Below are 16,338 nucleotides of genomic sequence, written 5' to 3'. Positions count from 1 at the left end.
CACCGTTTGAACTTTAAAAAACTCAGTTTATTTATCTTTCGACTGCTATATCTTTTCTCATTTCTAACTTTTATTATCTTTAAAATATTTAATTTTGTTTAACAATGTTAAAAAAATTCACAAATCTGCACTTCCTTCAACTCCTCATAACTTTGTCATTCCTTGGGCTATTTTCACTATTCTATCATACTCGTCAGCTTCTTGTACTCTTTTCAGCTATTTATAATACTTTTTCTACTATTTATACGTTTTTAACTATTTTGCTTTTTCTGAAACTAAAATAACATTATTTCAGATGGGCCAGCTCTTTAAATCCACTAAAAAAACTTTTTGTTTACTAAATTCTATATTTTGAGCAACGATTTCACATTCTTCACAGATCAGACATTGCACTCTTCAGCTTCTATGCTATTTTCAGCTATTTTTCCACTATTTTGAGCTATTTTCATGGTATTTTCAGCTATTTCAATGCTTTTTCAGCCATTAAATGCCATTTTCAGCTATTTTAAGGCTACTTTCAGCTATTCTTAAGCTATTTCCAGCTATTTTAGGCTACTTTCAGCTATCTTTAGGCTATTTTCAGCTTTTTTAGGCTATTTTTAGCTGTTTTTAGGCTATTTTCAGCTTCTTCAGGCTACTTTCAGCTATTTTCAGGCTATTTTCAGCTTTTTTAGGCTACTTTTGGCTATTTTTATCCTTTTTCTAGCTATAGAATGACTTTTTCATCTACCTTTATGCCATTTTATGCTATTTTTATGCTATTTTCAGCTATTTTTGTGCTTTTTGGCTATTTTCAGCAGTTCTTCCACAATTCGGCTCTCAGCATCCCCACGCAATTTCAGCTGAAATTGCAATTTTGATCTAGTTATTATTATTATTGTTATTATTATTTTTTGTTTGTTTTTTACCAATTTTAGTTCTTTAGGTTCAATTTGCTGCAGTTATTTTTAGGAAGAAGTATGCATCGTTAAATGTACGTGTAAAAACTATATGCAGGGAGATTTCACCTTCGCCCTTGTAACAGAATTACGAGGGGCAATGGCCTGGGGCAGTTGAGAACGAGGGGTAGAGGTAGGGGTAAAGACTCAGCCTGACAGTCGTTTGTCACAGAAATCACTAAATAGGACTGTATCCAAAATATTTTTCTGCATGAAACATTCCAAGATTGACTGCTACGATATATTTTTGTCTCACTTTAGAATGAACTCAGTAAGAGGTGGTCCATATTTCCTCTGTCTCCTACCTGAGCGTTGCCTCTGCCCATCACTTCTGCGTGCCTTGTGGTTGTAAATACTTTCCACAGAGGTAAATACAATAGAGCTCTCCAGTGTAACATACTGATGGTCACACAATGACTGCTGTTTACCTGGGAATCTTGCAAGGATTTGGACATGACAGCTGATTGATGAGCACTTGGTTCTGACCCGCGGATCTCGCACAGCATCCGCCTTGTGCTTACCTCCCTTCATTGTTTCCCTTAAGTCAAGAAAAGGTCAGAAAAACCTGCAGTCGCATGCAATAAAGTGTGTCGTCTTTGAAACGGAGCAGCTACTCTTTGGCTCTGCCGGCTACAGAGCAACAGAGCCGACTCTTACAGTCAAATCCATGCTAATGGGCTGGAATTCCAGCAAACAAAACTGCTTTTCTTGCTATGAAGGCAGTGACGGAATGGGCTGGTTTGGGGGTAACTGCCGTTGCTATTTAACGTTTCTATTTTGGGCAAAAGAGCGCGGACGAGGGATTCTCTGGGAGAAAACAGGGCAGCGTGTGTGTGCGCTCACATTCCATATGTCTGACCTATGACAGTGCCCTCTGTTTGCAGCGCTCAGCGATGATCTAATGAGAGTCCAGACAGACCCAAGATTTAGGAGCAGGAAGAGCTGCTCCCATTCATGGCAAATTCTCTTTCAGGTTTTTTTTCTTCTTCATTTATTTATCCAAGGAAACAAACTGAACACACAAGCTGTTTTTAGAAACGCCCTGCTGCACATTCACACCTGGGAGTTGCCCGATACAACCACAAACTCTCACTGATGGCTACCGAACAACTCCCCTGCAGCAATTAGCCTTGAACAAAGCAGGCATTTGGTTGGCAGGGGTCTAATGATAGACAGCTTTAAGATGCATGATGGGAAGTGTTGGACACAAGGGTTGTTTTAAAGCTTGACTCATGTAAGAGGCGAAGGCTGCATTCACACTAAAGGCCAAAGTGACCTGGTTTTGAGTTCGTTGCTCCTTTATGACTCAGATCTGATTTGATTTTATAAAAGAATCTGGTCTACTCAAATCAAGTTCAAATCTTTTGAATCCCATCACTTTATGGAAGTCCTTACAGTTCTCCAGTGCCCCATTTAAAGCTAAAAAACGTCACTCACAACGACTTGAGATCCATTTTTGTAGAACTTGCTGCCATGTTTATTGTTATGATGTATAATGTGTTATGTCAGTGTGTCTCAGAGTGGGCTTCGGTCCCCTGGTAGGCCCCAGAGGTGCATGTGGGCCGTGACGGGTCATATTTAGTAAATTAAAACCATAAACAGAAATCTTACATTTGAAGTCATGCCTTTAAGTTTATAAGATACTTAACATTTTATTCTGAAGTCTCAGAGATAATAAAACAGCCAGATTACAAAGCTACGTGTCACCTATCTTACCTGCTGTATAGAACCAGTGTCACAGTTTAACTGGTGTTGGATTAACTGGTGACACTTGACTAATCAGTGCCTCCATTGCTTGCCATGCTTTTTTCATCCTTGGTGACGGCGGTGTTTCCCAGTGCACTGACTGCAGTTTTGTTGCTGGATAAAATGTTTCACTACATTGCATGAAAATTTCCTTCAGTTTGTTCCAAAATGTCTCCACAAACTTGCTCACGTTTTTCCTTTTCATGAGGAGTCAGAAGTTTTGGTGCAACTTTGACACGCTTTTGCCATGTTGAAATTTTCATGCAAAATTAGTTGAACTGTCCCTTCATCAATAGAGACGGTTCTGCCATCATTCTGATGCGCATGGATGTGCATGGGCGCCACATCTCTCTGCTTCCACAGAAACTTTTGGGCTTTTCAAACACACAAACACGTGAGATACACCTCAATTAATGTATGAGAAGATTCAGTTTCAGTTTTGTTCAATTTCACCAAAACTTCAAGTTGCTCAACTTTAAAGCGAATCATTTTCAGACTCCTTAGCAAAACTATGTGCACTATATACCCAACCTTTACTATATAACACTGGGTTTGACTGTGAACCATGTGGTTTTATCCTCATAAGAGCCATCTAAATGTCTATTAGCCATATCTTGTACTTGCTTGAACACATTTTATTATCTAATGATAATTTACAACTCCTGAGTGCTGTGGTTCTCAACGTGGGGGTCGGGATGCACTTCGGGGGGGGGGTCACCAGATGCCTTAAAAAAACGGAAGAACATATTTGAAATGATTTTTCCCACCAAATTTAGCCACTTTTTAGTATTTTGCATGATTTGGATCTATTTTAGCCTCTTTTTCTGCCCACTTTTACCACTTACATCAGTTTTAAAATTTTATTTTCTACTCTTAACCCATTTTTGTTAATTTCAAACCCTTCCCACCTCTTTTTTCTGAATGTTTTTTTATCACTTCTAAACCAATTCTTACCACTTTCCACCCATTAGTGCCTCTATTGACTTATTATTGCCACTATTAACCCCTTTTTCCACACATTTTACACACGTTTGTCCATTCTAACCACGTTTCACTATTTTTTTGCACATTGCCAGTTTAACCCTTTTCTGCCAATTTTTGTCTATTTTTTGCCTCAATTAACCCATTTTGCCAGTAAAATCCATTTTCTTCCACTTTTTAATCGCCTTTTCCACTTTTTGTGCCTTTTTTTGGCCACTTCAACCTATTTTTGCCCCTTATAGCTCAAAAATGTTCATCATGTCTTCTTATTGATACAGGAGTTCTTTTGGTCAGACATAAGGTGAAAATAAAGATGTTAGTTTTTACCATGACAGTTTCGGCGAGCAGCTCTCGCCTTGTTCAGAAGCGTCTCACTGACGGCGTGTGACGTGTCAGCCGGCAGATTTTGACAGCCGGCAAACGCGGCATGCCGAGCTGCGCTGCCGGATCCGCCGGGCCAGCCACATCCACGCCGTAATGGCATGTCATGATGGGCCCAAACGAACGGGCCAAGATCGGAGTCATCGGAGTCCAGGAAAACAAACACAAACGTTGGATTAAGGAGGCTATGGAGATTAGGAGACGTGCTGAGAGGGTCTTAAACAGGGACGAAGGGGGCTTCATGCTTTCCCACACCTGGGACACTCTACTCCAGAAGAAATAGGACGGCGGGGGCCGCGGTGCGCTTGGTGGAGCGGTTGGGTTTGTTTGGGCCCGTCATGACATGCCATTACGGCGTGGGCGTGGCTGGCCCGGCGGATCCGGCAGCGCCGCTGAGCGTGCCGCGTTTGCCGGCTGTCAAAATCTGCCAGCTGACACGTCACACGCCGTCAGTGAGACGCTTCTGAAGAAGTGGAGAGCTGCTCGCCAAAACTGTCAGGGTAAAAACTAACATCTTTATTTTCACCTTATGTCCGAACAAAAGAACTCAAAACTCCTGTAGTTTTGCCCCTTTTGCTCTTTTTTTGCCACTTCTATCCCATTTCTGCTTCATCTAAAATCTTGTTTCACCTTTTCCTCCACTTTTTCTGACATTTAACTCTTTTTAATTCTGTTTTTAGAAATGGGAAGATGCTGTGGCCTGTGCGTCTAAGTAATATTTGTTGTTTTGCTTCCATCTTCACATTTGTTCTATTTGACTCTGTCAGTGTATCACATCAGGAGATGAGGGTATTTTGGCTTTGGTTAGTACATCTGAAGAAGACAGACATGCCGTCCATGTGAGGTAAACTAGCTATTTTTAAGGCTTGTCTGACTATTTATAGGCGACGTGAGCGTTGGACTGTACCCTCAGTGTGGATAGAAATGACATAACTACAGGGTTGTTTTGAACCAGAGTGATCTCTTGAGTTCCTTGCTCTGGGGCACATTGTTGCAGTCGTTGTTGGATGCTGTGGCAATGATCCCACCAACAGGGCCGTGTCTGTTTGAACCTCCAGCTCTCTCTCCCGGTATTTTTTTTTTTTTTTTTGGCGAAACGCTCCAACAGACAAACAATTCTGAGGAAAGTCCTTCATTTTCTTTCTCCTCTTGTCTTTTTTCCCTCTCTCTCCTCTCATTCTCCGTCTCTCTTTCTCTTTGGTATTTCCCACTTCCTCAGTTCTATCCAGCTGGGACGGCTGGAGATTTTACACCCAATTGGTCGAGTCGAAGGCCTTTGTCGGAGCCCTTCTCTCGCTCCACAAGTGGCAGAAGGGACCTGGGTTGTGAATGGCGCTTTGTGTACTGTTTTTCTAAGAGGGGGCCCTCTCTCTCCCGCTCTCATCTGTCACAGGTCCCTCTCCGTCCACGCTCCACAATGCCTGATTGTTTCTGCCAAGTCGCCAGGTTCCAGGCCAGATCTGAACAACGCTTTCCTGCCAAATTCCGACCCCTTTTTTTTGTTTTTCTTCCTCTCACAAAGGGATTCTAAGTTACTGTCCACGATTAAGAAGAGGACTTAGCTAGCTGACGGCAGCAACGGTTTGTTTGTTGAATGTGTCTCTGAGCTAAGAAATGACGTAGACAACAAAGGAGGAAAGGGAATATTACCCAAAATGCTCACAGAGAACAGTAAGTAATGCGATTATCGATTACACCATGTTACAGCATGTACCCGTCTTATTCAGCCCTGCTGCTGCTGGGATGATCTTCCCAACCTGACTTCATGCTTGTAAAAACTGTAAAAGCATGAAAAATTAAAACTCTCCACTTAACAGTGCATGCTTTGTTTGGTTTAGGCAAGCGATGGATCTCTGCAGTGTCATTTTCCAAGAAATGTCTGAGGACAGAGGAGCTGTTTTCAGGGAAAGGTTGATGTTGTTCTGCATGTGGAACAACAGAAAAGCCTCTCTGAGGGCCTCCAGGCCTTGTTTGTAAAAATGCATTCACTTTCTGGTTATCAGTGTAGCATCATGAACATTTTTACTGCTTAATGACATCGACTCCTTGTCGTCAAAGTCGGTTTTTGTCTATAGGGAGGTTCTGCGCATAAGAAAAACACCTTTTTCCTGTTTGTTTTATCGATCCAAAGTGACCCATCATGTAACTAGAAGTCTTTCTGAGAGGGAAAAACTCACAGTGATGATGTTTTTCTGCTAAAGTTTGGATGTCTGCTCCTAGAGATGGCTGACATCCCAAAGAACAGCTCCGCGTCTGTTTTTCTTCATGTCATGACAGTAGCAGCTGGGCGGAAGTTCCTCCTCCATTATCATTCTACCTGATGTTTAGTCTTTCATTCTAAAACTCGCTGAAAAAAGTCATTTTGTAACGTTAAATTCCCCCGATCATCCACAGGCAGAAACAAAAATCTGTTCTGGATTTGGTAACCACAGAAGTGGTGAACATTTGCTGACTAAGGTAACAGCGAGTACCTCAACAAATCAAGAGTGGCTGTTGTTAGTTTAGTTTCACACCGTGTAACATGCACTGGGCTGTAAGTTTCCCTTGGTTTTGTCTTTTTGTACGAGCCGGGCCATGACTAACTGTGCTCTCAGCAAGCTCTATCAGTTTGAAGCTGTGGTGGCTGGTGCATTTTTCTTCAGAGGGGCTAAAACAAAAGTCCTAATTTTAAATTTAAAGCATAAATACAGATGTCACTACACTCAGAGCTGAATAAAGTAATAGACCGTTTTTTAACATCTGCATTTGTTTGGTTTGGGATAAAATTAAACATAAAGATGGCTTTAATGGGGGCCAAAGTTAACCCCTAAGCAGACTCTTCTGTGAGGCCCTCATGGCAGTCATGGCAGAGTGTCAGCTCATAATGTGTGACTGAATCTCTCATGATCATTGTGCATGATTTATGTGCTCACACTGTACAGTGCAATAGTGGTGCACAACCTGCGTGCTCACAGTGTTTGAGTGAAGTCGGGACAGACTGACAGAAATCTGAGGAGTTACTTTAAAAAAGTCTCACACACTGAGGTTGAAACCATATCCAGTCATGTCCTTACTCTCCCTCCCATTATCTCTCTATCCCACACGGGTCGTTAGTGAACGAGCCGTTTCAAAGAACCGGCTCTTTCACCTGAACGATAAGAGCTGTTTTATATCATTGTTACTATTACCACTTTTATCTTTATATAGATTGTGTGTGTCTGTGTCTTATTTGATTGATTAGCTGTCCTCTACCACAGGCACACCATGCATTAAGGACTAGTGTTTGATGATGGAGCGTAAATGTTTTATTTCAGGTGAGTCATAGAGCCCAGCCAATGAGCAGATTTCATCTGACCCGCAAGGTATTTTTGGGAGACAGTACATTTTGAAAAATAATTACATGATATTTTCATCAATTAAAAAAAAATGAGCATAGTTGGAGTAAAATACCTGCCAAAAATCAATCATATGATATTGTTAAAATTGGCAGGTCAAATGAAGCCAGCCTGGTACATGAATGAAGAGCTGTCTGGGAGCTGAAGGAGCCGGCTCTTTTTGCTAAGTAGAACCAAATGATCCAGATCACTGAAAAGAGCCAGACTTCCTATCACTATCCCACACACACTAAAAGCTGCAGGTTTGCAGGTATGAATGCTTCTTGCTTGTTATTATATTATAGCGGGGTTGAAGGGGGCATTAGAAAGTCATAACTGCTGTCGTCATGATGATTTAAGATGCTGTCTGACAGTTTCCGCAGGAAAAACTACCCCAAAGTTGAGGATTCTGCCCGTAGCTCTGCTCTCACTGTGGGACTAAAATACTGGACTAAATTCACACGGTGTACACCCGGCTTTACAACCTCATGTACTCGACATGTCCTCTTACAAAATCAGAGGTCATTTTGATAAATACAAAGCCTGTTCAATTTTGCAACTTGCAAAACCGTTGGGACGCTGTGTAAATGATTTGTGTTCTTTTCATATCTTATTCACAATAGAACATCAACAACGTACCAGATGTTTAAACTGAGACATTTTACCAGTTCATGAAAATATGAGCTCATATTTAATTTCCTTGCAGCAACACATCCCAAAAAAGTTGAGACAGGGCAATAAAAGTCTGGAAATCAAGTTGCACTAATGAAAAACAGCTTCAGCTTTTTAAGATTAATTGGCTTCAGGTCAAGGAGCGTTTTCGAAAGGCTGAGGTTCAAAAATGTTCCAATAACTGCATCCAAAACCTCTGGAATAATTTTAGAAATAAATGTTGCTCAATATAAAATTCTGAAAACTTTGAATCTCCAGCCATCTACAGTGCATACACGGTAAATTTACCAGAGAAAATTTTACTCAATCTGATTCAAATTTTACCCTTAAAAATCAAACATTTGGTCCTAGTCTATTTGGAGTCATATTTACTGTGCTTGTTTTCAGAGTTTTCTTTACTCTGAAAAGTGTTTTTATTGAGGACCAACTGGAGTTAGACTAGACAAAAAAAAAACTGTGAAAAATCACAAGATTTAAAGTTTAAAGCGGAGCCAGGTTATCTGACTAGAAGCTGTAGTCCACAGGTGTCTGAAGGTTCATCACCAGGTGTGTAGGTCCTGATTGCCGGTGATTATCTGCAGCTGGGACTCCTAACGAGCTGCAGCCGTGACCGTCCATGAGTGATGGCAGCTGGGTTAAAACGTGAGTTTTTACTCCAACTCTGGCAGTGGCTGCTAATAAATACACTCCAAAAAGAGTAAATTTGACTATTTTTGAGTAAAATAATTGTTAATATGGAAAAACTACTCCCAGATTTTCCTATGTAGTATCATCAAAAGAGTCAAAAATTCTTTAGAAGTCTATGTGTGCAAGGGACAAGGCTGATGGTCAATATTTGTTACTGCACTACATTAAAATATACATGGAAATCATCGCATGGGCTCCAGAAATCACTGTCTATCAAAGCAGGGTTTTTTTTTTTTTTTTTTACCTTTTTTTTTTTACCCCAACTTTTATGGAATTGGGGTTGTGATTTTTCTGAGTAATGAGTAATCTTATTTAGATTTTATATGAATCAGTAGAGAGTTTTTGTATTATTTTTTGTAATTAAATGAAAGGCTTCAGAGTGTGGCTAACTGTAGCTGGCCAGTGGCTACTGTGTTAGTGATGTTAATCATCACTGTTATCCAAAGATGGCCTCTTCTTTCTACTGACACAAACAAACTTTTTGTGTTACTCAGATACCAAACCTGAGGCTCAAAGCGGTCCTAACCTTTTGCTGACCTGAAGACGTCCACACTGAGTCTTTATTCCAAGTTTGTGATTGAAAACAAACCCTCAGCAGTCATCCCAAACCGTGCACTTCCAACCAATTACAAAAGGCCTTGTGGCAGCTTCACCATGATGAAACCATATCAGTGACAACGAGTTATGAGGCTGGGCATTCCTGGCCATATGAGACACCAGTTCCAAGAAACTACGTCTAAAGCTCCCCCATAAACACAGCACCAGCAATATTGTCAGCTAAATATAGACTCTCCTCGCTGTCTCCCTCCCTGTTCCCCTCTCATCGCTCCAGTGTGGGCTACACCAGCTCATTATGGATTCGTTATTTGCTGTTTGTCACTTGTCGGGGCTTTTATTATCTCATGCGCTCGTACTCTTGTGTCAAACAACAAAAGTCTGGAGATTTAGACCTGAAACCGTAAGCTTTTGCCGTCTTTATCAGATTACTCATGCTAAGCTTATCAAGTTTACATTTCTGCAAAGACATACCTGGACTTAGATTTAGGAGGAAATGAGTGCCTCCACCAGTATACTTGTAGCATGTGTCTAACATGAGCTTTTCTCTATAACAAAAAAAAAAAAAACATAAAAAACAAAAAAAAAAAAAAAAAAAAAAAACTGGACGGAACTAAAATGAAAAATGAAGTTGCTGAAACATGTTAATAAAATAGGTCAAAAGATCAGTTAAAGTATAAAAGGATGATCAAAAGGCTATAAAATCTAAAATAGACAGATTGGTTACTTCAGGATGTGAGACATGGACCAACATATGGTGAAATAAACTGTTAGGTGCAGATTTTTTTCCTACAACAAAGTAGTAATTTCAGTTATTAGAAATTTAAGATAAAATTTCCAGAATGTCCATTAAAGTTAAGGTAATTTGCTTGAATTGTTAGTGAAGTTTGCTATAAACTATCATAGATATATTAGGGAAATGCAATGGTATTTTTTGGCAGTTTGATATTAATTTTTGGGGGGACATTTGCATTAAATTTTAAGTATTTATTTAGATTTTCTTTTTTTTTAATTTGGGTGAATTTGATTGGAAATTTTTCGGAAAGTGAGAGGGGTTCCTTCACATTTTCCGGCATTTATATGGGCATTTAAAGAAATGTATTTCGCAGATTTTTGGGAACTTTATATGAAATTTTGAGTGGGGATTCACTTGAAATCTGGAATTAACATTTTTTAATAGAATGAACTTTATGTGAAATTTATTCATCCATCCGTCTCAGTCTATTCTTCTCTCACTCAGGAACAAGACCCTGAGATACTTGGACTCCTTCTTGAGGGGAAAAAGACGCTCTCCTCATTGTTTTGGGGTATAGGACCATGGTCTTGGACTTAGAGGTGCCAACAGAACCACATCGTCTGCAAACAGCAGACAAATTCTGAGCTCCCCAAACTAGAAGCCCTCCTCTTCTTTTTTTTTTTTTTTTTTTTTTTTTTTTTTTTTTTAAACCTTCATGATAAAGTCCCTCTGAAACATTGGGGGAATATTTTTAATAATTTGGGGATTTTTTAAGTGAGATATTCAAAACAAAACAGGTTAAGAATTTCACTTTTTTGGTAATTTCTTTCAAATTTTAGGAAAGAGGAATTTGGAAAATATCCAAGAAAATTTAGAACTTTTAATGGAAAAAAGTTCTAAAACCTACCCAGTGCTTGATTTTCTGCAAAACATGATCATCAGTTTTTGATAAAAACCACTTCCTGTCAAAGACCTGGCTGAGCTTTTAAACTTACTGGGCTCTTCTAATCCTGAATAAGTGGGAGAAACTAAAAATGCATTTCAAACAAAAGCTCATAAATGTTAGACTTTTTTCCTGACTTTAGCAGAACTACAAGCAACGTCTGCATTCTTGCTTATATAGAAAAATAAATACGCTTGTGTAAAAAACAGCCTGAGTGGAATAAAACCTGCTAAATTGTTGCTGTAAGAAGCTAGAGTGAACAATAAAGTTTAATAGATTATTTTAAAAATGAAAAATAAAGTGATTAAAATGAGTTAAATGAACAGATTAGTTGCAAAAGGTTGTCAAAATAACTGAGGTTTTATCTAAAATACTAATGTGAACAGCTGTGATGTGTTCAAAATAAACAGAAAAGTAATTTTAAACGCTCTAAAATGAACTTTTATGTTTGTTGAAATGAACAAAAAATAATCAGACTTTCCTAAATCCAAACTGGTTTCTGTTTTAATGATTTCCACTAGAGGAAGATAAAAAAAATAAGGCTTTCAGTGTAAATAAAAAAGAAATACTTGTGATAAAGAAGCTAAAAACAACAGTAGAGTTGATTAGAGGTGTTAGAATCTCAAAATAAATGTTTTTACTTTACTAAAATCAACAGTTAAGTTTTAAAATGATGTCAAAATAGACAAAACAGTAACTGAAATTCATGACTATATTTTGACTTTACCACTCTGTTCTCATTAGTACAAACAAAAAAGCTGGGACACTGTGTAAAATGTGACTAGAGAAAGACTACTGGGATTTGCAAATCCTGCTCAGAATATAGTCAGTTTATGACAACACAAGGACAAAATATTTAATGTTCAAACTGAAGTTTATTTTTTATAATATTCACACATTCTACATTTGATGACTGCAACATGTTCCAGAAAAGTTGGGATGTTTACCACTGTGTTACACTACCATTTCTTCTTTCTGCCAAAGTCTGAGGACTGAAGACCCTTACTGCTGAAGTCATCAAAGTGGAATTCTTTTCCTTTTTTGCAGGGTTGCAGTGCAGGGTTTCCAGTATCATATGTTGCTGCTCATAATGCAGCATACAGTCAAGCTGGGTTTCCACCAGGTGGTCCGGTATGATTGAGTACGGTGTGGTACAGTAAACCCTGAAATAGTCCTCCTTGTACAATTCCCTCTGTACCTCCTCATCACCAAAACTGGCCCAGAAGGTCTGCACCTCTTAGGTTGTCCATGGGGTGGTACTAGGCAGGGAGGAGGTATGCCACAAGTGCCTGGTCGTGCTGTGCATTTCACAAGGGCCCGGAAACCGCCAGCAGTCTCCAACGTATCGCCAGGAGTGAAAAGGCCCAGACAAAAGAGATGCTGTTGAGCTTGACCTTGGCTGCCATCCCTCTCCTCCAGCCCTGGGTTGGTGCCCTTCATGCTCTAAAGTCATGCACATAACTGTTCTCACTGACATTGTTGATTAAAATTATTGCCCTGATAATATTTGTCTGTAAAAATCCACAGAATAATTAAACATGTGGGTATGTGTTTATTACTACTGTGACACAGGAAGTGATGATTCTTTTGACCAATCAGCAGCGCAGTGCGTCTTTTGTGTGTAGCTCCACCGTTTAGGGATGGACAGGTAAGCTTGCCAAAAAATAGGACAGTACGGGACGGCTATTGGGGACCCTTCTCGCAAATAAATGTGCGCCATGCTGTCGCAAATGGACTGCTCGGTGGCAATGAGTCAAGTACTCTCACTTGTAGTGAAGCCATGCTGTTGTAGCTTGTGCTGAATGTGGCTTGGTATTGTCTCTCTGAAATTAGTAAGGACATCCCTGAAAAAGATACCCTCTATGTCAGTATTAATGGTGCCTTCACAGATATGCAAGTTACCCAAAACCATCACAGATGCTGACTTTTGAATCTGACATCTTGGTGTTAAAGACAAGACTTAAAAATGTTGCTTAAAGAAGCTAAAATGAACAATTCAGTTATTTAAAGATGTTGAAATAATAATAATACAAAGATTTAAACAAACAGGTGAGTGGCAGGATAATTTCTAAATGGCAACTAAAAATCAAAACACTAAAATTGATTCCCAGTTTGATGTCTTGAGAAATCTCAGGGGTGAGGTTTTTTTCTTTTGTCTGGAGATAAAATTTCAATATCTATTTATAAATATTGATAAAAAAGAACAATCGACACCCATGGATCAGTGGTTCTCAACCTTGGGGTCAGGACCCCCTTGGGGGTTGCGAGACACTGAGAGGGGGTCTCCAGATCCCTTAATAAAACTAAGAATAGTTTTTTTAATTACACTGTTGCCACTTTCCACCAATTCACCAAATGTTAATCCTTTTTCATCACTTTTTAACACCAATTTAGTCAATTTTAAGACATTTTGCCACTTAAAACCATTGTTTGCCTATTTTAGGCCATTTCAAGCACTTTTTTTCTGCCTGTTTTGCCACTTCTAAACCAATTCTTGCCACTTTCCCTTTTGTTGCCTCTGTTGACCCATTATTGCTTCTATCAATCACTTTTTACAACCGTTTTTGCCCATTTTAACCACAGTTAAACCATTTTTGCCAGTTTATTTAAAATTTTTATCCCATTACACCTAATTTCCACCAATTTTTTGCACTTAAAAGCCATTTCGGCCACTTTTTAATCCCATCTTACCACTTTCTGTTCCCATTTTTGCCACTATAACCCAAACATATTGTTTAGAAATCTAATTTCACCGCATTTTCCATCATTTTTTGCCATTACTGACCAATTTTAGCAATTTTTACACCATTTTAGTTATGCTTTAAACATAAGTTATTTTCAAATAAAGAAGGCGAATTCCTACACAAATGAAAAAATAAAGATATTTGGTTTTTTGACAAGAGTGGTCATTATTCAGGTATATATATAATATATGGTTCTCACAGTCTAACTTCACAATGGACCATAGTTTTGCTGACCTCCATGGACCCCCAGTTTGGCTTAGTCCCAGAAAGCTCTCCCATTTCCCCCCCTTATGGACAGCCTTGTCTGCACATGACCATTCTTAATTGTGCATGTCCGTGATCAACCACCTCCAGGTACAGTGGGGGTCTCTGGCACCTTTATTTTGGGGGTCAAAGCCAAAATGAGAACCACTGCTGTAGATAACAATAAAAATGAGAGCAGAAAGTGTCTTGAATTACTTTCAATGATTTCTCAAACCACTCGCACATTTTTACATGGACACAACTAGTGTGAAGTAAAACAGATTGCTACTTGTGCATTTGCGCTCGGTAAATCACAGCGGGCTGTCCATCTTTGAAATATGCAGCCTCGTGGGTGCCCTTAAACATAAATCTGGCCCTCAGTTAAATGTCTGAAGAGGAAGAGGGAGGCCACAGAGTCCATGAGTGCGGAGGCAGAAAAAGGGGTCAGAAAATATAATTTACTGGATGAGTTGATAAGGAGTGAGATAACAAAGTGTCACTAGGAGATAAAGTAGGGCAAAGATGAAAAAGCTGAAAAAGGTATGCATGGATGTGTGATGGTGATCTACAACTCTTGGCCTAACCTTTTTTTGCATCTGCATGTTGAGTAAATGTGAGTTGTAACGTGGCTTATGAAAGAGCTCATTTCCATGTGGGTTTGAATGCTGTAAAGTGACTCTGAGGGTCATGATGTTCTGTGCATACCGTCTTTTACTATCTGTGTCAGAACGCAGCTTCCAGTCGCTCTGTTATGCAGGTTAAATCAGAGGAGGGCTGGCTAGTGTCAGGGTACGAAAACTGACACGCTCTCCACTCTGACCTGAAGATATTAATAATATAAAGCATTGTAACTAAATCACTCCACAGAGGGTTGAAAATCAGCTCAAAGACTTCACTCTTTTCTTCCATTCATGCTATTTCTATTCTGTTTCTCTCTAACCTCACCTTCATCGGATCTATGGATGACTGAGGCTCTGACCTCTGCTCCAGAAGATGATATTAATGCCTCTGCATCTGCTATGGATAGCATCCATATGGTTTTTGGATTATCTGACCATCCATACATCATCTTTTTTTTAAATTTTATTTTACTTTTTTTTTTATTTTTGGGGGCTTTTTTGCCTTTATTACAGATAGAACAGTGGATAGAGTCGTGTTTGTACCAAGCCAGCCCATGCACTTAGGGGGCAACCTAACCACCAGGTCAGGGGTCTGCAACGTTTTCTGTTGTGTTTTGCATTTATGCATTTAAAACTATTATAGAAACAACTGTGCACATATTCCATTATTTTAAGTGCTTTTATCAGCCAGCAATTGCTATTTATTTTTATACGTGGTGCATATATATAATGATAATCATTATGTCTTTGTTCACCCATGCACATTCTGTTGTAGCCTAGAACAGGGGTTCTCAAGCTTTTCAGCCTGCGACCCCCAAAATAAAGGTACCAAAGACCGGGGACCCCCACTGTACCTGAAGGTGGTTGAACACAGCCATGCACATTCAAGGATAGTCATGATGAGACAAGGCCGCCCATTAGGGGGAAAAATGGGGGTCCAGCACAATCATGGTCCATTGTAAAGTTAAGCTGTGGTATTTTATATTTAACCTGAATAATAACCACTCTTATCAAAGCAACACATATCTTTCTTTATTCATGTAGCCTTCTCAGATGAAAAATCGTTTGTTAAAAATATGATTAAAATGGGTTAAAAATTGCTAAAATTGGTTGATAATGGCAAAAAGTGGTGAAATTGGATTTTTAAGGAAGATATATGGGTGAAAAGTGGCAAAAAAATAACCAAAAATGGCTTGCAGTGGCAAAAATGGGCAGAAAAAGTGGCAAAAAGGGGATTAAAAAGTGGCTGAAATGGCTTGAAAACTCTAAAAATTGTGGAAAATGGTGGTATGGGATGAAAAATGAATATAAACTGGCAAAAATGGGTTTACTGTGAATGGGACAAAAGGGGTGTAAAAAGGGGCTAGCAAAGGCAATAATGGGTCAACAGAGGCAAAAATAGGTAGCAAGTGGCAAAAAATTGGTTTTAAAGTGGCAAAAACAGGCAGGAAAAAGTGATGGAAAAGGTTTAAAATGGACAAAAATGGGTTTTAAGTGGCAAAAATTTGGTAAAATTGGTGTAAAGAGGCAACAGTGTAATTTAAAACATTCTCTTTTTTTTTTTTAAGGCATCTGGTGAGCCCATCTCAGTGTCTCATGACCCCCAAGTGAGAACCAGTGGCCTCGAATTCTGCTCTCTGTCTACGTCACCTACAGGAATGCAGTAGGAATGACACGTTTTGGCTCGTTCAGTAAACAACAGCATCCATGATCATTGGGTCACAGACTGCATTAATAGT

General features: G+C 39.3%; 1 protein-coding gene across 11 annotated transcripts in view; it reads left to right on the top strand.

Annotated features, from left to right (window-relative positions):
• The window catches only part of LOC121515031 (transcription factor SOX-6-like), a 232,828-nt gene that overhangs the window by 64,302 nt on the left and 152,188 nt on the right, over positions 1-16,338 (top strand). For 3 of the 11 annotated variants that reach the window (XM_041795590.1, XM_041795581.1, XM_041795580.1), the window contains exon 1: positions 15,119-15,182. The exons of 2 other annotated variants lie outside the window; for them this stretch is intronic. In XM_041795590.1, coding sequence (XP_041651524.1) covers positions 15,154-15,182 — 29 coding nt within the window. In that variant the 5' untranslated portion in view covers positions 15,119-15,153. 6 more of the 11 variants (XM_041795583.1, XM_041795584.1, XM_041795586.1 and 3 more) reach the window with 6 other exon arrangements.

This window comes from Cheilinus undulatus, linkage group 9 (assembly GCF_018320785.1).
Source record: "Cheilinus undulatus linkage group 9, ASM1832078v1, whole genome shotgun sequence".
NCBI classification, from domain to species: domain Eukaryota; kingdom Metazoa; phylum Chordata; class Actinopteri; order Labriformes; family Labridae; genus Cheilinus; species Cheilinus undulatus.
Note: the sequence above shows the minus strand (reverse complement) of the source record. Positions and strands in the feature narration are given on the sequence as shown.